This window comes from Rhinichthys klamathensis, unplaced genomic scaffold (genome assembly GCF_029890125.1).
Source record: "Rhinichthys klamathensis goyatoka isolate OS25496 unplaced genomic scaffold, OSU_Roscu_1.1 h1tg000258l_1, whole genome shotgun sequence".
Lineage (NCBI taxonomy): Eukaryota > Metazoa > Chordata > Actinopteri > Cypriniformes > Leuciscidae > Rhinichthys > Rhinichthys klamathensis.
The window spans coordinates 971,394-994,961 of NW_026606780.1; the positions used below are offsets into that span (position 1 = coordinate 971,394).

Sequence of the window (23,568 nt, forward strand, 5' to 3'; positions counted from 1 at the left end):
TGGAGCTGTGTGAAAAAGCTGGGGTTTTTTTCATCCTGCATGTTCAGACATAAACGCTTCCGTAGCAATTTGAAACCTCACTGAAAGGAGTTAATGTCCTGTTGGGGAACAAGTTACACATTGTCTATAGCTTAACCATGAATATTAAATAGCGAAGGGGAAATTCTTAGTTCTTTTCAGGATGTGGAAACCAATTTAGCGCTTTCAGAATCAGTTCTGTATAAAAAGAAATTAAACACAGGTTGACTATGATTTAGATTTTTTTGTATGTAACATTTCCTGGGTTACGTTTTATAAAAATGTCTGTCTAAGAGCTATGATTATAAGATCAGACAGATTACCTACTAATGTTTCTGAACACAGCAATAAGAGACTTATTAAAACCAATCAAACATGACCTAAGTGTAAATGTCTGACTCTATATTTATGGTCTTTCAACATCAGTCTCCTGAAACAGAAAAGCCTTTGTCAGACTTTGGCCTTCATAAATGCTGTGCGGCTGAGACGCACAGGAAGCCAGGTGCTCTAACTGATCAACGGACGGACAGCACACACACACACACACACACACACAGAGAGAGAGAGAGAGCTCTCCCTCCTACTTGTCCACCTAGCGATGGAATCTTATCAACATTATTGCTTTATTGTAGAGTTTAAAAGAGACATTTAAGAGATTGCCCTTGAAAAGACCATGTTGATAACAGTAAAGAAATGTTTTGCATCAGTTTGTCTGTATTTTTTATTTAGCCCTAATGCAAAAAAGAAAGCCTATATGCTAAACTACTGTATAGCCAATGTTCACAGGCATTGCACCCCCCTTTCTATATAGTACCTGTAGCCTATAACCTTTGTGTAATTTCTATTTCATAAATATAGCACATAACAGGGAACCATGTTACAATAGTTTAATTGGACAACTTTTTTGACCATCAAGCTTTTTAATGCTGTCATCTATTCGATTTGATGGAGTTTGAGACTGACTGTTCAGCTCCTAGACTAGGCTTTTCGCATGACTAGCCTTAGCCTACATGATAATGTGACACGAGCTCCTTCAGTTGAGTTTTCACACGCTCTGAGGGACTGACTGAGTCACTGTGCGCGCGGTGTCTGAGTGTGAAAGTCGCATTTATCGCTCTTCCACTGGTTTTATATTACGCGTGTTTTGACATGTAGGCTACTGTCTCACCGGGAACATTACTTCAAAATAACCAGCGACCTTTTACGCGATTTCACTGACCGTTTTCCGAAAACCAACTGTTTTGTGTAGGCTACGAGAGCCAGATAGTTCTACGCTTTCTACGTTTGTGTATGAAAGGTAAGACAATTTCTCTAAATGTTTGCCAATGTGATGCACGATATGATCTCCGATCACACTCTGTGAGGAAGGTGTTAGAGTGTGAATTGTATGGTTTCATACATTTTGATCAGAATCCATCGCTTTTGCTTTTTTACTTGTGAAATGGGGGTAATTTGTACCTTCGCCGTTAGTTTAGATTAAACTGATATACTAAAAAATATTAACCGAGATGTTGAGCTAGTTGTCACTTTTTAATTTGTCAAACAACATAAAACTCCTTTACACTATTAAACGCTCTATGTGGGGTTGTCACATTAAGAACAATAATAACTCTGATAATAAAAAATTTGACAACCTGCCCCTGTCTGATATCTAAGAACAATATCCTTTTCAGTTAAGATCTACCTTCATTATATAGCTGACCATTGCCATAATTGATGCTACAGTGTTGTTGTATTGTGTTCACTTGTTTAGAGCTATTGCAAAATATTTCGATATTGAAGATTTTAGTTTGAAGGGTTGAATTCACAGTAATTGGGTGCTTAAAAGCCCAGCCTATATGAATGCACTGCTATAAACACATTTTGTTATCAAAACCTGAGATATAGCCCATGCCCATGTGACAACTAGCCCCAGTCTCCCTTAATTCTTTTGTATTCAAATAAATGGGCTGGGTTTTTGTATTTTCCCTCATGTTTTGCATGTGTTTGCAAGTACACTAAAAGAAGAAACTCTCAAAATGGCCAAATTCTGTTAAATGAATACCAAATAATGAGCTTAAAGTAACACATTATCACATCTTAACATGCAATAATCAGGGTTAGATTTGACCTGAGCTAACCTCAACCTTAATAAATAAACATGCAGTTTTTTCTCATGCATTTCTCTCTATTTTCGTGTTCGTTTCTTTCGACATTTCACGCTCACTGCAGTAATATGAGACAAGGATCTCCTTGGGGAAATTGGAGCGCAGGTGGAGGAGCAGCACCCGCATATTTACTCCGAGGCTATGAACAAATCAAAGACACACTGAGACTGTGTGCTTTAGTGAAACCCTCGACAATCCTGTAACCCCCCCCCAGTCAGTCCGCCTCAATAGAAAGGAATGCTTCCTTTATCTGCCTTCTATAACTGACTGAGAAGATTGAGCCTGTGACTACAACTGTCATATATGCTTTTATTATTTCTGCAAATTCGAGTTGAATTTAGATACAAAAGAAATGTTCTTTAAGAATTGCTGGTATGCTTATTAAATTCCAAACGAAGATGTTTTCATTTTAGCTTCTCTTTATGGTTTGTAGTGTACCGTATGTTGGTTTTCCTGTCTGAACCATGGTGGTTTGATCTGTGCAACTAAACGTCAGTAAGTTTTTCGCTGTAATGCAACTTAGCTTCAGTGCATTCGACACTAAATGATCGAAAGACCTTGGCCCTCAGTCCCTGCTACTTGTCAGTTCAGCTCAGAATGAAGTGAGCTGAAAGGCCTCTCTCTTTTTTGTATGGCACTGATGTCACAAAGGAAAAGCACAATAGCTTGACCTAGTTCATCTCAAAGTTCACATTCTTGTTCTGTGCGGGTTGTTAGCTTTGCTAGACACAACATCAGCCGTGGAAATACTGTACTATCTTCTGTGGTTTATCTCTCTTGAGGCTTATATATAGCACTTCAAAACAAGTTCAACAATCATTTCGAGAGATATTATCAGAGCAACGACATTCAGGTAGCTGAAAGACTCATGACAACACAGAGGTTATTAAAATTTCCACAGAGTCATTATAACTAAAAGAGAAAGTGTTATATGATTGTGCATGGTTTGTTTTTTAATGACTGTAGAGTGGGAAATAACATAGTAAGGGTGAGAGAACGTTATGAATATGCAACATGCTCCCTGTATAAATGGACTTCACCAGCTTTCCTTCAGTGGTCCTTGGAGAGAAAAGGGACATTCTTTGACTGCTGTGAGGTCCACATAGCTGGAACAATGGCAGAGGCAGAGAGGGCCAGAAAAGGCGGAGGCATAGACGCACCCTTCTCAAACATAGCACAGAGGAACTGGCTGCTCTCAGTGGTAGCCAATATGCTGCTCTGTAATAGCCACATTGGGCTGTAATTTTTATACAGTGCATTGCTGACATGTTTGGACAAAGACACACACACCATAGCTAGCATAAAATCATTTTTACAGTGTACACTCACCGGCCACTTTATTAGGTACACCTTGCTAGTACCGGGTTGGACCCCTTTTGCCTTCTTTTCTTCGTGGCACTCGTGGGATATTTTCTCTTTTTCTGACTCTCTGTAAACCCTATGGTTGTGCGTGAAAATCCCTGAAGATCGGGAGGTTCTGAATTACTCAGAGACCAACATCCTCGCCACATTCAAAGTCACGTAAATAACCTTTCTTCCCCATTCTGGTGCTCAGTTTGAAATTCAGCAGATTGTCTTGACCAGGGCTGCATCCGAGAGCTTAGGCAGCTGACTGGCGATGACTTTGCAGGCAGCGTTTGCCCACAAAGGGATCTGCTGAAACTGATTTTGGGCAGTCTTCTGAAGCAACATAACTGTTTAATGATCTACAACAAAATATAGAGAGCTTTGGTGATAACTTAGAGAATATTCAATTACTACAATACTAATTTCTCGCTAGAAATAAGGGCTGCATGATTTAGGGGAAAAAAATGTAGTTGCAATTTTTGTGGTTAAAATTGCGTTTGAAATTTAAAATGCGATTATTATATATGCACCGAAATTATCGACCAGTATTTGGGCGAAAGAGAAAAGAGGTCTTAAAGGTGCTGTATGTAACTTTTTTCACTCTACTAAAGCATAAAAATGCCATAATATGTTTGCATATATTGAGGAAACATACTCGGTCTCAAAACTAAGTTCACATACTCGTTTCTTTGAAAAACACTTCTACAGATGTGCATTTCCAGGCTGGAATGTTTGTTTTTGTTTTGGTTTGTGTGATACTGCACGTTGCCAATTTGCCAATTTTCAAATTTCAAATTAAAAGTCAAATAATAATACAATTATACAAAAAGATTATTTAAAATAATAAATGTATAATTATTATAATGAAAGTCATTTTCAGTTTCGATTTTCGGCCAAGTGCATCCAGAATATTTCGGTTTCGGGGAAGAATTTTCATTTTGATGCATCCTATATCACCCAGCTTGTTTTTTGCTTTTATATTAATATGACAAATAATTATTAATTATAATAAATAATTACTGCTAAATGAAAATATAAAACAAAATTAGAAATATTACTATTGTAATAATTTTATTATTAAAAATAAAACATTGAGTATTTAAGAAAAAATACAATAAGAAAATAACAATAATAATAATAAAATATTTTTATTTTACAGAAATTTATTTTAGGAAAATTGCAAGGATAAGCCAGTGGCACATGTTGCGATTTTTGCTGTCGTACAAGCTCGCAGGCAATTTTTTCTCTCTCTGGAGAAATAGCTTGGAAATCATTGATGCTCGTATGGTCATGGCTCGCATTGTGTGAGAAGAATTACTTGCGGAGCCGAGCATATTACGAGCATCCTTACCTCCCGATAGTTTTCAAACATGTTTTAGGGGGTATAGGCTGGGGTATAGGGGTATAGGCTGTCCCCTATTGCCAAATCCTACACAACCACGTCACATAGGCTAGACTTAGGCCACGTTTACACATAGCCGGGTATTTAGAGAAACAAATATTCCCCCCCCCCCTCCGTTTTCAATAATAACATTGTGCACACAACATCGTTTTCAAAAAAGTTGTCATTTACATCAACCCGCATAAATACGCCGTCGAGCGCCATCATAACTATGCCAAACTTTAGTTATCAGAAATCTCTGATAACTAAATCAGAGATTTCAGAAATCAGAAATCTCCACTTTGGCCGGAGTTTTTAGAAATAATCGTTTTCTGTGATAACTGGGTTTTCATGTAAATGAGAGGCCAAACCGCAGGGAAATGTCTGCGTCTTCCCTTCGTGTAAACGGGGCATTAGCTACGCATATTGTTATAGGCCAGTAGCTGCAACCCTAGCGTGCGCATACACTGACACACAAAAATACACTCTTGTTTTTGTTGAAAGGCATTGCTGTGTTCTTCTCTGCTTTTCACCAAATCATTTGCACACTCGTCTTTTTATTTTCTTTCTTTCTATCCGAAGCTATAGCAGCAACATTGAAGGCTCCAGTTTGCATGTTCAGTGTGAAAGCAAAGCACATGTGATTGCCACTGACTCGCCGTGCAGGCGTGCCGTGCACTACCAGCTGCTTTGACGCAATTACCAGGTTAACTGACTCGTGACGTATGTAATGGCTCATGATTTCAGCAAGGTTTCCAACTCACACTGTACAAGTAGATTGCATGCGATGTAAGCAAAAGCTCACAAGCTATGTGTGTCACAGTTCTGCAAGAGAGAGAAGACTCAGAATGAGCAGTGATGTTTTATTGACCAGACTGTAGACAGGGCACAACAAGGAGAGCGAGGCATTAAACAATTCAAACAGTAGGGCAGGGCAGACGACACGATGACAGACAGGGAGGATGACCACTGAGACCAGTTGCGCATAGCCAGACCTTCAGACTGACGACAGAAGGTCTGGACTATCGCAGCTTTTCTTAGCCAAGGACCGCCCAAGAAGACGTTTGACTGACATGTAACGCAACTAATCACAGTTCGTTATGTTTAGGCGTGAAAATATAATGTCGATGTCTCTACAATAACAGACCGGCGTGCATCTAATAAATTATTCGTTGAAGAACATGCAAGTTTACTGCAACAATGGAGACGCGAACTTCACATAATTTTGAAAATCCAGCGTTTAGTTGATCCTGGTAAGTGCTCATTGTCAAGTTGTAAATACAACGGCGTTCTTTTTCCACGAGGGGTTTGGGCGTCAGATCACGACTTCGAAACTCCTGAAGTGTTTCTAGAAAAATGTGCCATATGCATCAGACATTCATCCAATGGTCCGTGGGCGTGACGTCTGAGGCTGAGACTAGTCCTGGGGTGGCAACGGGATTGAGGACTGCAGAGGGAGAGGCACCAGGTGGGATGATGGTGAGGAAGACAAGCAGGAACACAAGGATCCAGAGGCTTGATGATCTCTTTGATGTAGCACCAGTCTTGCTGCCACAGAACCAGAGGCTTGACACTTGAGAATCAGAAACATTCTCAGAATCTTGAGAATCAGACTGCTCCCACAGTCTAGTGAGGGTCAGTGGCCAGGAAATCTCAGGAGGCAAGGACAAGACAATCTCAAGACAAGACACAATAAGATAACAGAGCAAGACAAGGAAGAAGATAATAAATGAAACAAGAGGCAAACTAAAACCTGATGTAAATAACTATGGCTAGATGAAAAAAAAAATAGAAATAACTGGAACTTGCAAACAAATAAAATACAAAGAACAACCTTGCAGGAAACTAGATACTGGAGGTGAAAATCTTAAGTAGAAATGAAATCAAAAGAGAAAAACAAGACACGGGAAAACTAACTTGAACAAGACTAGAGGAAAAAATTAAACAAAATAGCAACAAGGATACACTAGAACTAATCAAATACTCAACTAGAACAAGAGCAAAGATAAAATGCAGACACAGGAAAGCGAACAGGAGCACACCATAGGACACAAAGTGAACCATAAAATAGATAAAGGAAAGGAGCACAATATAAAGGGAGCAAAGCACATGAGGAACAGGTGCACACAATCAAGCAAATGAGGACTAGACAAGGACTAAACAGGGGGGCGTGGTAACGGGGTAACAAGGAGGCGGGATAAGAGGAGCACATGGCCAACACAAATAAAGACAGAGCCATGTGCTCAGGCACAAGACAAACAAGGAAACATGAAACAGTGACAAAACAGACAAGACTGTCAGCGCAGGACCCTGACAATGTGCTCACACTATATGGTCCAATCGTTGAGCTGCGACTTGACTGCTCACACTATAGCCTACCTGTGAAATGTGTGCGATAAACCCCCTTGCCAGGTTGCACCGATAGATGACATTGTGAATCCAGAGATATCAAAAGCATCAGCAATCGATATCAAGAGGATTTAGCATTTCCAATTTATGTATTAAATTATTATTATTATTATTAGGGTAGGCCTAATTTTATTATTAAATTGATATAATAAATCATTAGGGGCAACAGTGGCTCAGTGGTTCATGTAGGTTGTCTACAAACCGGAAGGTTGGTGGTTCAATCCCCCGTTCCACCTGACCAAGTGTCGAGGTGTCCATGAGCAGGACACCTAACCCCAGATACTCCTGACGAGCTGGATGGCGCCTTGCATGGCTGACACCGCCGTCGGTGTATGAATGAGTGGGTGAATGTGAGGCAAAATGTAAAGCGCTTTGGTGGCCATTGGGTCTGTGAAAGCGCTATATAAATGCAGTCCATTTACCATTTGCACCTTAATAATTTCATAGCACATCACCGCATAGACGCACTGTGAGGATAATAAAAGATAAGGCTAGATAGATTAGCTTACTCTTCATCGGAACTGATTGAAAAACATTTTGGTCGATTATACAATAAATTACAGGCTTATAATTCAAATGATTAACAGTAGCCTAATACGTCCGAACACTGCAATAATCTCTCATCAATGAAAATTAAGAGCAGCTTTACTTCATAAACAACTTGTTTAACACGAAATACTTCTCTTCTCATTTTTTTTCACTACATAAATGGGTCACAAGAGAAATATTAAGAAAATAAATTAAGACAGTTATCAGCATATGTTGAAGTAGGATTTATCTCTTGTTGTCTTCACTTGCTGAAACTTTCTGTAGTGATAATTGACTGGGGTTTGAGACTTAAGTCTCGTGCAACGTTTGCACATTGCTTGTATAATATCCACTGACTCACCTTCATGGTTTAAAACGGAAAAAAAATCCAATATTAATGTGACATTTTTCTTTATTGACAAATGATAGACGGTTCATATTTCCCGTGATAACAGGCTATATTAAATAAATGAGTAAATAAAGTGAAAGGGAAACGTGAAACGAGTAAATTAATGATCAAGTAAATTAATAAAAGAGGCGCCGGTTTAGCCTAGACCCTAAATCTAGGCTATACGCTGGTGGCTGGAAGACGTGTGTAATATATGGTTTATCCATTTTGCAACACGAACTGGAGGTAAGCAACAGTTTGCTAAATTGCAGCTGTTTGATAGCTACAGAACTCAAAGATCTCCCTCATTTTGTTTTCTTTCTTACTGCATTAAAGGATAAAATGGTTTAACTTCTGTTTTCGTGTGGGAAAAACACTGAGTTTAGGGCAACCGGTTCGTAGCTCTGCTTCAAGTGTATTCATCCTCACAAGGGGCTACCAAAATTGCTGACATGCCAGAAATTAACCCGCCCATCAGATTGCTGGTCGGGAGAGTTTATCGCCTCTTGTTTCCCCCTGTACACTGCAAACAACGCACGAAAACGCTGTAGAGTTATAAGCTATAAGATATAGAGTCATAATTCGGCTCAACGGATGAAAATCTCACAGTGTATGCCAGTCTTAAGCCAAATCGCCATTTTCGGTTTAATTTTTGATTAATCGTGCAGCCTAATTACATCAAAAGTGGAAAAAGACACAAACTGACCCCCTACCGCAACTTTCAGATGCCATCTTTATTTTTTAGCTCAACTGTCGAGGAATGGAATGCACAGGATTGTGGGATATCATAGGCAATGAAGGGTCCGTAGACTATATGTTGCTTTCAAACATCGATCAGTTGAAGTATCTCAGTTGACAGGATGTGACAAGATCGTTGGATTCGGATGAATAAATTCGTTGAGTTGCTGTCATGTCATTGGCTGATTAGATATTTGCGTTAACGAGCAGTTGAACAGGTGTGCCTAATATATACTGTAAAATTTTATGCTAAGGTAAAAACCTATTAATTGGTTAATAAGCTCTCTTTTAGCTTGTGGAAAAGCAACCAATCTATGTAGAGAATGTATCTGTTTATATATATATATATATATTACTCCATTATATCATTTTACTATTATTATAATCTACTTTATTTTCATTGCTTTTATTTTTGTCAATTGCTTGATTACACTTGAAAAGCACTTTGAATTGCTATAAATAAAGTGTGCTTGATTGATGTGTGTCCAAGTAGTTTGCATGGCAGGATGTTGTTGGGGCCTGATAGTATCCGGTGGCCAGCGTGGGTGGAAAAACTATCAAATCAAATAGGCAAGACGATGGCAACTGTCTGTTGTGTAGGTTGTTTTGTTGTCGAAAAGTTTTTTTATTCCTTTTCAAAAAGTTTGTCAAAACAGATCACAGTATCCAAAATGTGCAAAATTATGCATTAATATTGACCGCTTGCCCTTAAACCCAAACAACATTTGTTGCTACAGTGTCAGAATTGTCTCACACATATTCCATTACACTGTATACGCAATAATCAGTTAAACAGATCTGTTGCAGAATTTTGTCAACTCTAAAGTGCGCTTACTCAGAATGGCAAAAGGAAGTATACTATACATCATGCACATTTGCCTTTTTATCATTGATTTATCATTGTTCTCTTGACACAGATGGCAGTCATTTTATGTTGTTATCTCTCAGCTCCTTTATCTCTCCTACAGTATATGTGTCTCTGATTCTCTTTGTTTATGCATGCATGCATTTCATAGCAGTTTAGTAGTTCTAGAGCACACTATCTTATAATAGTAGCAGCAGCAGCGGTAAAGCACATGATGTAGTTTCGTCGTCAGACCAAATGGAGTATCTGCAGATGTTGTGTTTTGCATAATGCCTGCCACAACAGGTTGACGCATGTTTGTGCTCGAAGTCGGTAAATGCAGGAAAGCCACAGTGGTGTCTGATCTTAACAGTGTGCTACATTCTCCTACAGTTTCATTTCAACAGGTTTGGCTCATATTTTTGAAAGATTTAAAGGTCAACATGCAGAAAAGCAAAACGGTAGATCTGCACTATACAAGTGAGAACTAATTAAAGTAGTTGATCCTATGGTTGTTATCTACAGGAAGGTTAGACTTCATTTGTGAAAACGAAGTCATACTGCCCTGTTAACCCTGTAGTCTTATTTGTCAACCCATCATCTGGGTTTAAAGTCACCATGAATGGACAATTCTTATTTTTTTATGGAATATTGCTATCTTTTATTATAAATGAATTATTGGTGCACATCTTTATTTTTTAAAAGTCATGTGCCTCTTAATCTTTAATCAAAGTAACTTCCCCTCACTCTTGCAGCGTCATCTCTTCTCTTCTCTGATGACGTGTTTCTCGGCGTGAGGGTGGGACGAACTCACTCACATGAGATCACAGCAATAGCAAACACAACGATCCAATCAATTCCTGATAGACAAAATCGGTAACACTTTAGAATACGGTTCCTTCGTTAATGAATAACTACACAGGAACAAATGAGTAACACAATATTAACAATCTAGTAACTACTATTAACTAACAAGAAATTCTGATTAACGAATTAGTAAGTAACAGCGCACAGATGAAAGTGGTAGTTCACTATTAACTAATTGATAACTACTTTTTTTTAATGCTTCCCAGAGAACTACTGAAGAAGATTAATAGTTCATGCAAAACTAATCAATAACTAATGCAGGACAAATGACTAGCACTACATTAACATTAATAACTGCTGTAAACAAATACACAAGGTTTATCAATATGTAATAGCATAGCAGACTTATGATTTGTGAAATAATTAGCCTATGCTCTCTCCTAGAGAACTATTTATCAACTGAATAATTTTAAAGAAATGGCTTTTTAAATGCAGTTGTCGGGACCTTACTTGTCCTGTAGTGATTCAATGCCAGTCCAGAGGAATGCCAGAAAATTGGCCAGAGTCACGGTGACGGCTGGAACATATTGAGTTATCGGCCATCCAAATACCATATACAGTGATTTTATTATTTAACCTATACCTCGCAAAAAAAAAAAAAAGATTTTATTAATGTCTTCTACCTCATACGTGTGTGCAAATATCTTGTGAAGGATTAGAAGATTCTACACTTTAGGATTGGCGTTTCATGTAAGAATCATGATAACTAACTAGTAATTACTGAAGTGTTACTACATACTTCTAAAGGAATGACTAATTATTTGGATCCGTATTCTAAAGTGAAGATCATGGTAACTAACTAGTAATTACTGAAGTGTTACTACATACTTCTAAAGGAATTACTAATTATTTGGATCCGTATTCTAAAGTGAAGATCATGGTAACTAACTAGTAATTACTCAAGTGTTACTACATACTTCTATGGGAATTACTATCTAAAACTTCACCAAAAACCTCAAAAGCTTAAAAGAATTAGTAATTCCTTTAGAAGTATGTAGTAACACTTGAGTAATTACTAGTTAGTTACCGTGATCTTCACTTTAGAATACGGATCCAAATAATTAGTCATTCCTTTAGAAGTATGTAGTAACACTTGAGTCATTACTAGTTAGTTACCATGATTCTTACAGTAGTTCTCTGGGAAGCATTAAAAAAAGTAGTTATTGATTAGTTAATAGTGAACTACCACTTTCATCTGTGCGCTGTTACTTACTAATTTGTTAATCAGAATTTCTTGTTAGTTAATAGTAGTTACTAGATTGTTAATATTGTGTTACTCATTTGTTCCTGTGTAGTTATTCATTAACGAAGGAACCGTATTCTAAAGTGTTACCACAAAATCAAGTCCTGTCCTACATTTTATATTGTTCGAGAATTCATTTCACTTTCATCCGTTTCAATCTTAAATGATATTCTGGCATTGTTTTGATGCATAGAATTAATATCCTATTTTACATGAGAAGATGTGAGCAACTTGAATGGTTACCCACTTTTTTTAAACTGCGATATCACAGTTTTCTGGTGTCTGTATAGTCTCTCAACGAAGTGAGAAAAAAAAACATCAGCTTCTAACACTGTGGCATTTGAAGAAGTGACTTGTAGATCTGTTGTGTGCCTCAGTGATCCATGCTGACTCATCCACTGTCACTAAGCACATGTTTTAGCACATTGGGACTGGCAGTGTATTATGATTCATTTTATTGTAGATCTGAGACATGCTCTTTGTCTTGACCATGAGGATTCATGTATTACTACACAAAATGAAACAAAGATTGTGACATAAAGATGGCATCATATTATCTGTATGACCACAATAGTCACTTTGTTGCAAAAGAAAGTCTGGTCTCATGGATAAGAGATGGCAGTTGCAGCCAAACATGCATCAGAATGTATTTTTACCCTTGGATGTATGTGTTCTTATTGATAAGAGTCCAGAAATAGATGTGTTTCTAAATGGCTGCCTTTTTATCTCACGAATAGTGGAAGAGGACTTTTTTTTCTATACAGATAATGCAGACATGTATCTTTTTCTATAAACTAGGTGGTAAGGGGAAGTAAGAGCCAACATATTGATCACATTATTTCCTTTTCATATGGGAAGCCCTTGCATGGCTCTACCGAAGCACGTCATTGTGTATTTTCATTTCTCTCTAACTGAGTTCTCTGTTGCTTTTCAGGCATCATCTATGAGCTACAATGAAGCAGAACCCAAAGACTGTAAGAATGTGGATGATCATCTGTCTTTTGTTCAGTTCAGGTCTAGGTAAGTAGGCGACCAGCAAGGAAGTGAAATTAAGTTTATTTTTTATGTATAATGATGCATAATAAGAATTGCTGTTAGTATCTTGTTAAATAAATCTATTTTTTTTGCACAATAATTAGTGCAAAAAAAAAAAAGTAATATTTTGGATAGTTTGTTAGAAAATTTTAAATAAAAAAATTTGCAGATTAAATGTATGTCTATCAATTTTATTTACTTCTCCAGCAACATTAGAGAATGACAGAGACTTTAAGATGTGTGGAATATGGCGCCATGGCTACGCATCCCGAAATCTGAAGTATGATTTGAAAACAGGCTGTGAGAAAATTGAGATTTCAGCAAATGAGAGCACACTCTCTATTCGGGGCAGGATCACAGCGAAGTGCACGCGGTCTTCATCCATTCACCTAGATTCAAACGCTCTTCAAAATCAAAGTAATTTCTGTGTGTTCTGGGAGCCGCTGCTGGACCTGCTGATAGTGGAGGTGAATGGAAAGAATCACACTCTGTGTGAACCAAAAGGCCTTCAAGGATCCTGCTGCACTGACCTCTCACTGGGGGACCAGAAAGATGCTAGTGTGTATGGTATTATGAATGGCAGCACCCATGGTGATATCATCAAGAACGATGTAATGGAAATATATACATTTCGAGGGGGTTCAATCAACTGCAGTAAGAACCTTTAATGTTATGTATTATGTTAATTTTTGTCAAAGTTTCAGATATAAAAAGTTACACTGAGTGAGTTTAGTATTTCTGAGTATGTAACTAGTTTGGTTTAAGTTTATTTCATCTGTTTTCCCACTTACAGAAGAGAAGTTCTGTGATGAGGCAAGTCAGAAGCCCAGAGGAGCAAACATGTAAGGCAATTATCATTTTATTTTATTTTGGTAGTTTCGCTATTACTTTGGAGTGCTATGAACTGATGTGGTCAATCATGCAGATTGCAAGAGGTTGTGTTGTGCATGCTTGTAAGAACGCAATCAGGATGAGCTTAAATATGAGTGAAAAACAGTGGTTGAGCCCGAAACAGGAAGCTAAACACATGCTTACAATGGCTTTCTAACTAATTCCTTTGTGGCATGAACTGCCAAGTGCATCATTGGATTTTTAGTACATTATCACATCTTAAACATTCTTTCATATATTGAGCAAGTTCATTTGATATGCTGAGACATCATATTAAAATCTTAAAACGAGTATCGTCGTATGCATAGTGCAGAAATGGGTGGGTACATTTTGTGTGGTTACAATAGGTAAGTATTTACTGTGGTTTGTATTGCAACCATAACACATACACACCCTCCACAATACAATACTATAAATAAACCTTTTTTCTTTGGAAATGAAAATGGTGGTGGGATTGTGGCATTGATGCAATTTGGGTTCATATGAATCTGACTTTCTAGAGAGTGCAGACAGAATCTATGCCTAAATACTAGCTCAGCTCTTGTATCTTTTAATAATCATGCTGAATCCCATGAGTATGTAATAATAACTAGTACAGTAAGTAACATTTGTGTATCTGTTTTAGTGTGATCATGTCTATATACATGTGTTTGTGTGTTTGCAGGATAGAGGAAGTAGTGATGAAATCCAATACAACAGGTCATGTGGATCTACCTTGTGCTCAGAGCACAGTTATTGAGATGGAAGAGGGCTTCACAGGACTCAATTTAACTCTGCCAGTAAATGACATTCACATTTTATTAGCAGAGTTCAAATAATCTTTGATTCACAGAAAGGTATTTTTCTTGCATATGAATAAATATGTTTTGCATTCCAGGCCCATCCATCTGTAGCCCCAAACATGATACCCTCTGTTTATCTTCCCTCTTGCCTGAAATCAGCAACAAAGATCAAATCCAAAGTGGTGTGTACTTACTACAAGGAACAGAAATTATTTCAGGTATGACAATATTTGTCAAGCAGAAATAAATCATGTGGAGCAATGGGTACAGTGTATGATACAACAGTATTTGTGATGTATAGAGGGGACCTTCTGATTCAACTCTTCTGGATGACATAGTTGGACTCTCTGTAGAGAACGAGATCATCAAAAACCTCCCAGAACCTGTCAAAATCCTGTTCCATCACATTCCCTTACCAGTAAGTATATGTTTGAGCATGTTTAGTAGTATTTTTTAAATACTTTTTCAAGTTATACCACGTTTTTATGGTGATAAAGTGCTATTCATAAGCTTAGCAACAACTGTAGCTCATAGACAAAGGGTTGTTCACACTTGGTTAGATTATGACAAAATCTGGTGCAATTGCTCTGACAGTGCGGTTTATTATTTAAATAAGAGTGAACGCTGTCATCCGAACCTTGGTGCGCCCCAAACAAACAGCTTCCAAAAGAACTCTGGTTTAGTTTGAGAAATATGAATGCAACACGGATCAAAGACATCTAAACAAACCAAAAACAAGACGTGATGTCACAAGATGCAACCCTATAAAGGACAGAATGCTCAAGAAATACCTGGACCTTCTTGTCATAGGAGCTATGTCGGCCATTACAGTTTGGTACAGGCGTCAGAACCCCCGTCTCCTTGCAGCAGATATCATTTGTTTGTAAAACGGAGGAATTCCTGACACTGTTTTGACTCCTTTCCATATTTTATAAGCTGTTTGTGTACGCACGCATGCATTTAGCCTAGCACACAGCAAGTTCTGTTCTACAATATACGTCATAAAAGAGGTTTTCGTTTTGTATGTTTAGGTTTGGTGTTAAAATTACAGTGTGAACGCTAAGCAAACCAGGACTAAATGTATTATTTTCTTTTGCAAAAAAAACAAAACAAAAAAAAAACCAATCTACAAGTGTGAACACCCCCACCCTAAATGTCTTCCATTTCCTTAACACTGAAAACCTCATGACCAGGATGGTGAGGTGAAACCTGATAAACATCAGATTGCTTGTCTTGTTTTTTAGCATTTAAATAAAAAGGGCCTAATTTATGACAGAATTTTTGACAGATGAAATTTGCAATTGCTATAATGAATCTCCATACTGTACTGTTTGTGCCAAGCCACTCTCTTCCTATCCTCTTCTGTTTCATTCCACAGGCTAACTGTTCTGGAAGATGTGTTTCATGGGACACAAGAAAAGGTGTGCTCAAGTCTCTATGTTCATAGACACATCATCAATCAGTATTTGACATCTAGTAAATGTTTAAGCAGTTACTGATTGTTCTATTTGCGTCTTTTTCTGTAGACAAAGAAGTGATTTGGAGATATGATGGTTGTAATACGCTTAAAATCAATGAAAGAGAGACAGAATGTCATTGTGATCACCTTACATACTTCGCTATTCTTGTGGTGAGTAGGAGGTTTACCAAGAAAATTAAGGTCAATTAAGGTAAATAAGCTTTTACTCATTGCTGGTAATATTTTACACTGAGAGCCAGACTTTATGAATAAAAGGTATTTCTTTCATTCTTGGGAATTTGCATAGCCAATGGGAGAGTGTGTTAACGGATTACACACACAAATGGAATAATACATACTTTACCATGTCTATTTTTCTTCAATGCTTTAGCAAGTGGAACAGAAGGCTACGGTTCGCCATCTAGAGGCTCTGACGTTCATTACCGCTGTGGGCTGTGCCGTGTCTATAGTTAGCTGTTTGGTTCTCTTCTATTGGCTCTGTAAACTCAGGTAATTATGATTTCATTGACTTGGAATTTATTACACTTTTATTACACCATCACAAATTTTCTTTCTTTCTTTCTTAAAAAAATAAATAAAAAAACCTTGTTCAGTGAAACAAAATCTATTTCGAATCTCACCCCCATTGTTTTTGTCTCTGTATTCCAGAAAAGGGAAGAAAAACCAGACCTCGCTGGTGCACCGTGGTCTGGTGGTGGCAATATTTTTTTTGTGCTTGTTCTTCATCCTTACCGGTACAATAGCCAATGTTGGAAATGAAACTGTTTGTAAGATAACGGGAGCTCTTCTGCATTACTCGCTACTCAGTACACTCTGCTGGATGGCTATGGAAGTGTTCCACACGTTCTTGTTAGTCCGCAAGGTGTTCAGCTCAACACCTCCATGGGTCTTTTACTTGGGGGGATTTGGTGAGTATAAACATAAATTAATGAATTTATTTTAAAACAAGTAGAATTGGCATTTTCACCTGTTTTTTTTAGAAGATATATACATTTAACAATATTTTTTTTCCAATTATAGGTCTCCCAGCTCTGCTAGTTGGTATACTGTTCTCAATAGGGGGTATTTATGGCGAAAGGAATATTGTACCTAGTGAAAATATCACCCTTCCTTACCGCATGTAAGAAGAGATATTTACCACTTAGATGTAACCCTGCATTCAGTATACACAAATTTAAATGATCTTTGCTTTGCATATCCAGGTGCTGGATGTTGAATACTGACAAAAGCCAACTGGCCCATTACATCATTAATGTTGGCTTACTGGCTGTTGTGGTGAGCTCTGGAGCAGTCATGCTTTTCCTTGTGGTGAAGGAGATCCGCAATCGACCCGATTGGAAGAAGATTCATGTGGCTTTTCTCAGTATCTGGGGTCTCACTTGTCTGTTTGGCACAACATGGGGCCTCGGCTTCCTCAGTTTTGCCCCTCTCTCAGAGGCCACCCTCTTCCTCTTCTGTATTATCAATTCTTTACAAGGTAAGCTTTTTCTTGAATGCTCTATCACAAAATACACAAGGTCAGATAATGGCTATTGTGTCAATGTAAGTTGAGTTCCTGTGGTGGCATATAAAAATAAAACTGCCCTCGAACTTGTTTCCTTTTTTAACTCATTAGCTTCCATTCTGTTATGGAGAAAATTGCATGATAATATTCAACTCCCATGTATCCTAACAGGATTTTTTCTAATGCTGCGATACTATGCTCTTGAGCGGATAAAAAAGAAAGATGTCTCCAGTTCGGATGGGAGCAGTTCTGGATCTTCAAAACAGCATATGCTACATACTCATGAAAATAGTTAAAATTTTGATGATGCTCAAACAGTGTCTTTCTGAAATTGCCAAATTTCCAGAGTTTTTATCATGAAACATTATCCACAAAGGGCATTTAAAGAAACTCTCTTATCCTGCTGGTCAGGAAGTTCCTCAGATGACATTGAGTCTCAGAGTGTTGGGTAATTGAGCATAAATGCTTCACCTGTCATAAGCTGTATTTCTGTATTCATATTCTTAGTATGAGTATGATAGTTTGTTTCATTTTCTCATGCGAACCTTGCACTTTAGCTTTTTTTTTTTTTTACTACTGTGTAAAACTGCTGTATTCATTGTGATAGCAAATCCCTTTCAGTAATAAATAAAAAATAATATAATTTTGTCGTCTCTCTAAAAAACAGTAGTGAGTTGTGTGAGATGAGTTAGGGTGTCTGTGCAAGTTTAAACTGCCAAAAAAGTGCATTCCTCAATTGTGTATTTTCAGAATCAAGGTAAAATAGCTCGGCAAACTCTGTATTTTTTTTGTTTAAGACATAATTTGCACTTTTGTTTATTCTTCAGAGTCTTGTAATGAAGCAAAGTAAAGCACAAACTTTACATTTTAGTTTGTATTGTTGTATGTATTTGTGACTTTTTATGTGTATTTCTGTTGGAATATAATAATATGTAATACATAATATCAATATTTTTGGTGTTTGGTGATTTTTCTTTATAAATTATAACAGAATTTTCATTTTTGGGTAAACTAGCCATTCGATAAAAGTAAGCAATTATTAAAAAGGTTCTTTATAACAACATAAAGGTTCTATATAGCAATTTAAAAAGTATGGTTCAGCACCAAAAAGAGTTCTATTGTTAGAAACAGCCAAAGAACCCTAATATGGTTAGAACCATTATATCGGGCATGTTATTTATTCATAAAAGCATTTATCAAAATGAAATTAAACTTTATTTGTTTGTAGCACAACTTTGGAGTCTGCTTGGAATTTTGTATTTATTTGTATTAGAATATGAAATCTTGAACCATTAAAATTAGAAAATAATAGTTAATACCAGGCAGTGTAAATAATAAGACGCTAAAACAGAGGACGTAGCCTATCCAGAGAAGTTTATACAAAACCATCTGAAATGTAGGGTCAGAAACTGAAAACAACACAAGCTCATAATCTGCTAAGAATAATTTAAAAAAAATTCCATTTAAAACTCGAAGGATGATAAACGACAGAAAGAATAATTAACCATTAAACTAACTATATTGCTCAGAACTGAAGCATATGGCGAATTTGATTGGTCAAATGTAAATCATATGGGCAGGATACCACTCAAGCGCTCGAATGACGGAGAAATTGCCCATATCTAATAAAATTGGTAAGGTTTAAATTGTCAATCTATAATATTTATATTAGGCCTACATCCATGTGATAATTCAATATTATGAAATGGTGCAAGTTTCTTCGTTCCGGTCTAAAAAAAATCAAGTTTTGACATGGCTACATTATAAATTTATATAGGCTACTGTAGAATTCGGCTTCAGTGTACATCCTATTAAATAAAAGATAACACATTGCTTAATGTGAAAAAAAAATGTCACAAAGCTGTATAGGCCAAAAAGAAAAAAATAGGAAAACATGTCAGTCAAACAGAAGAGAGGGAGGTATAATCAGTGGGGTGAAGAAAGACAATCAATGAGTAGCCTATACATGGTATGGTGGAGGCAGGCCTCGCTTTTTTTGGCCAGGGCAAGGCATGTTCTAAAATCCAATCTTGAAAAAAGAGTGAAAGGTGTTGTGAGTGGATGTAGTCATGCCTCTGGGCTGCATACAAAGGGAAAAAAACACCAAACCCTAAAAAAAGTTCTAACAAAAGGTTTCTCAGCTGTTTTTTTTTTTGTAGTATTAGGTGTCCTTAATAACATACTAACAATTTACCAAAGTTTGACCACTAGAAAGGTGTAATTTTCAAGATGGCGTCCATGCGCAGGAAGCCCTTAAAATATCCTAACTCCTTCATTATTTGACCTAATCTTGGTGTCTAACCCCATGTTTTCTTGGTCTATGAATCCATCGGACTTGTCTAAATTGCCCTGACATGATTACATACTTATGGAATACATGATTTTGTGAGATTACTGTAAGGTTTTATCTTTGTTTGGGGTGAACCAGAGATGTAAACAATTTAGCCATTGGACCTCAAATACGTGTTTTTGGACACCCTTTTTTCCTAAAACACAGACTTGACATTCAATGTAAAAGTTATTGCACCCAAAAGTAACTTAAATTGGAGTTGTATAACTTTGATCATAAACAGTGAGGCAGTCACTGAGTTCTCAAGCAAGAAATCTAACAAAACTGTCCTGGATTCCATCCCACCAACTGAGCATTATGTCCTTGACGGTGGCTCCCTGGTTCACCGCTTGGCATGGAAAAGCGTGACAGTTGCGGTGCCATTACATATGCAGACTTTACCATATGCCATTATGGTAAGTTTGTGGGAAGAAAGGATGATTTCCTTTCCAGATCTTGCAACAAACAAGGACTTATCAATTTTATGAACAAGGAGCTGGAGTAGAAGGGCTGCACTTTTATCAATGCATTAGGTGATGCAGACGTGGACATCATTAGGTGATGCAGAGCTCTGACAAAAGAGCTGCAGTCAAGGACATCAGCCCACAGCCTTGACAGGGGAGGATACAGACTTATTCATTCTTCTCCTCTACTATGCTGGGACGAACAATAGAGGCCTCTATTTTCGTTCAGACAAGTCCAAAGCTACTAAAGTGTTCAACGTCAGTGAGATGAAACAAGTCCTTGGAAGTGACTTGTGTTCAGTTGCTGTTTATTTATGCCTTCACATGATGTGATACAACTTCACGTATTTTTAGTGTTGGCAAACAGACAGCATTCCAGAAACTTGTGAATGGTGAATCAACTATCCAGTCCCGTTCATGTGTTTCTGCTCCCACATCAAGCAAGGAATGTCATAGAGGACAATGGGACCAATGCAATGGCAGTGTTGTTTGGCGGAAAGAGTACCGATTCACTTGCTTCTTTGCGCTAGAACATTTTTAGCAAGAAAATTGTTAACGCCAAATCATTTGTTACCGCAGAACGTCTGCCTCCAACTGAGTCCTCAACCAAATACCACTGCCAAAAAGTTTAGTTCCAGATCATGGTGTGGATTGGAAAGGAAGGTGACATGAACACAGTGGATTGGGGATGGAAACTGGAAACTGGATGGAACAGGAATTGTGAGAATCACTAGAAAATCACCATAGAAATATATATATAATATAATATATAAATAAGAAAAGTATTAAATAAATATAAAAAAAACAAAAGGCAAAAAAACCAAAACGCATTATTAAAAAAATAAATAAAAGGGGTTAGCGGTTCACATGGCAGCCCTGTTTTGACTAATTTTACAGTACCACACAGTTCCAATGAATTTATTATTTATTGGAATCAAAAGAATGGTTATGAACCACAGAAACCACCAACACTACGATATGAGAAAGGAGAAATATGCAATTAAGGGAAATTGTACTTATTTTCGCATAAATATGCTTGTAACCAATTGTTTTAATATATAATTGTACTTGTAATCACTTATCTATCATGTAAATATGCTAATTAGAATACAACATGGCCAAAACATGTATCAGGCACCAGTATTCCTGGTCTAGGAGGAATACAAAGGAGTAATGGTCATTTTAAGGACCTGATGGCCGCCATGTTGAAAATGGGGCTTTTCAAACTTTGGTACATTTTTATTATGTTTTTAAGTACATAGGATAGCCTACTATTGTAAACCACTGAGAAAACTTTTGTTAGAATTTTTTTGGGGGCAAGCCATATTTGCAGCTGACTAGAAAACCATTTCTGTCAGAGTCATCTGAGAAGGAACTGTCAAGCTTCTTTCGCAGAGATGTACAAAAAAAAAAAGAAGAAAAAAAAACCTTTTGAATGCAAAGGGTTTTCTGAAACCAAAAACAAAGGAGGCTACTGGTTCCAAAACCTTTTAAAAAGAAACCCAGAGCTGAGCATGTAACATCATCATCATCACGCTATAGTGAGTCTTTTTATAGTAATTTACATTTAATTTACATTACATTTTGAAACATTTCTATAAAAAAAAAGATTTGTACAATATACTGTTGTAAGCAATTGTATTAACCAAGCACAAATAAGATGAAAATGTGTGTCTCACATTACCAATTGCACTGTCCCAATTTACCTGAAAATGATAATGAGTTCTTATCATTTTTAGTCTTTGTATATTTAAAAAAAAGAAAAATATATATTCCTTCAAAAACTATAGCTGGAGATACAAGAGACCTTGAGCATTTATTTAAAGAATTAATAGTGTAATTCGGTCCAGAGGGGTGACCTCTGGTGGCTGGTGTTTGGAGCTCATCTTTAAAAAAAAAAGATGCTACTTTTTTTATACGGGAATTTTGCCTGTTCTTCTATGCAAAAATCCTCAATTTTTATTTGGATAGGGACTCTTTGTGAAAAACGTATATTTTTTATTCATATCACAGATTGCTGGGATTTGGATCTGGGCTTTGCTGTGGGTTTTGATGGGTTCCAGGTCACTTTGGTTTGGATGACAAACCATCATCCATGACCCAAAGCTTTTGTAGATTTCATAATTTTCCATCAGTAGATTTATCTCCATTCATTATTCATATCATAATCAGTCTTAATCTGGAAGAGGTGTTAGTTTTTTTTTATCATAATCTGGAAGAGGTGTTAGTGAGGCCAGCAGGGGGCGCTCACCCTGCGGTCTGTGTGGGTCCTAACGCCCCAGTATAGTGACGGGGACACTATACTGTCAAAGAGCACCGTCCTTCGGATGAGACGTTAAACCGAGGTCCTGACTCTCTGTGGTCATTAAAAATCCCAGGATGTCTTTCGAAAGAGTAGGGGTGTAACCCCGGCATCCTGGCCAAATTTGCCCAGTGGCCTCTGTCCATCATGGCCTCCTAATAATCCCCATATATACATACACTGATTGGCTTCATCAAAGACTAAAAAAAAAAAAAAAGGCAAAAAAACCAAAACGCATTATTAAAAAAATAAATAAAAGGGGTTAGCGGTTCACATGGCAGCCCTGTTTTGACTAATTTTACAGTACCACACAGTTCCAATGAATTTATTATTTATTGGAATCAAAAGAATGGTTATGAACCACAGAAACCACCAACACTACGATATGAGAAAGGAGAAATATGCAATTAAGGGAAATTGTACTTATTTTCGCATAAATATGCTTGTAACCAATTGTTTTAATATATAATTGTACTTGTAATCACTTATCTATCATGTAAATATGCTAATTAGAATACAACATGGCCAAAACATGTGAAGCGCTTTGTGTGTCTAGAAAAGCGCTATATAAATGTAATGAATTATTATTATTTTTTATTTTTTTCTTATCATTTTACTTCCATGTGAAGCGCTTTGAGTGCCTAGAAAAGCGCTATATAAATGTAATGAATTATTATTATTTTTTATTTTTTTCTTATCATTTTACAACAATCTCAATTCATTTTATTTGCATGGTAAGTTGCATTTACAAAGAATTTGCCTTGCTCCAAAAACAAGAAGACTTATATAATACGGTAAGATATTACATAGAATGCACAACCTATATTTAAACAATACACAATATGTTCATAGCAATGACTATGAAAAACAA

The 23,568-nt window shown here is 37.0% G+C and overlaps 1 protein-coding gene across 1 annotated transcript; it reads left to right on the forward strand.

Moving 5' to 3' along the window:
• Positions 1 to 1,152: 1,152 nt before the first annotated feature.
• LOC130101544 (adhesion G-protein coupled receptor G5-like) lies at positions 1,153 to 18,555 on the forward strand. The gene is made up of 14 exons (XM_056267314.1): positions 1,153 to 1,315; positions 12,845 to 12,930; positions 13,153 to 13,599; positions 13,739 to 13,787; positions 14,501 to 14,615; positions 14,714 to 14,836; positions 14,920 to 15,036; positions 15,997 to 16,039; positions 16,145 to 16,248; positions 16,469 to 16,587; positions 16,747 to 17,006; positions 17,119 to 17,218; positions 17,301 to 17,575; positions 17,774 to 18,555. Exons 2-14 carry the CDS (start codon positions 12,864 to 12,866, stop codon positions 17,896 to 17,898), a joined length of 1,944 nt encoding a protein of 647 aa, XP_056123289.1. The 5' UTR covers positions 1,153 to 1,315; positions 12,845 to 12,863; the 3' UTR covers positions 17,899 to 18,555.
• Positions 18,556 to 23,568: the final 5,013 nt, after the last annotated feature.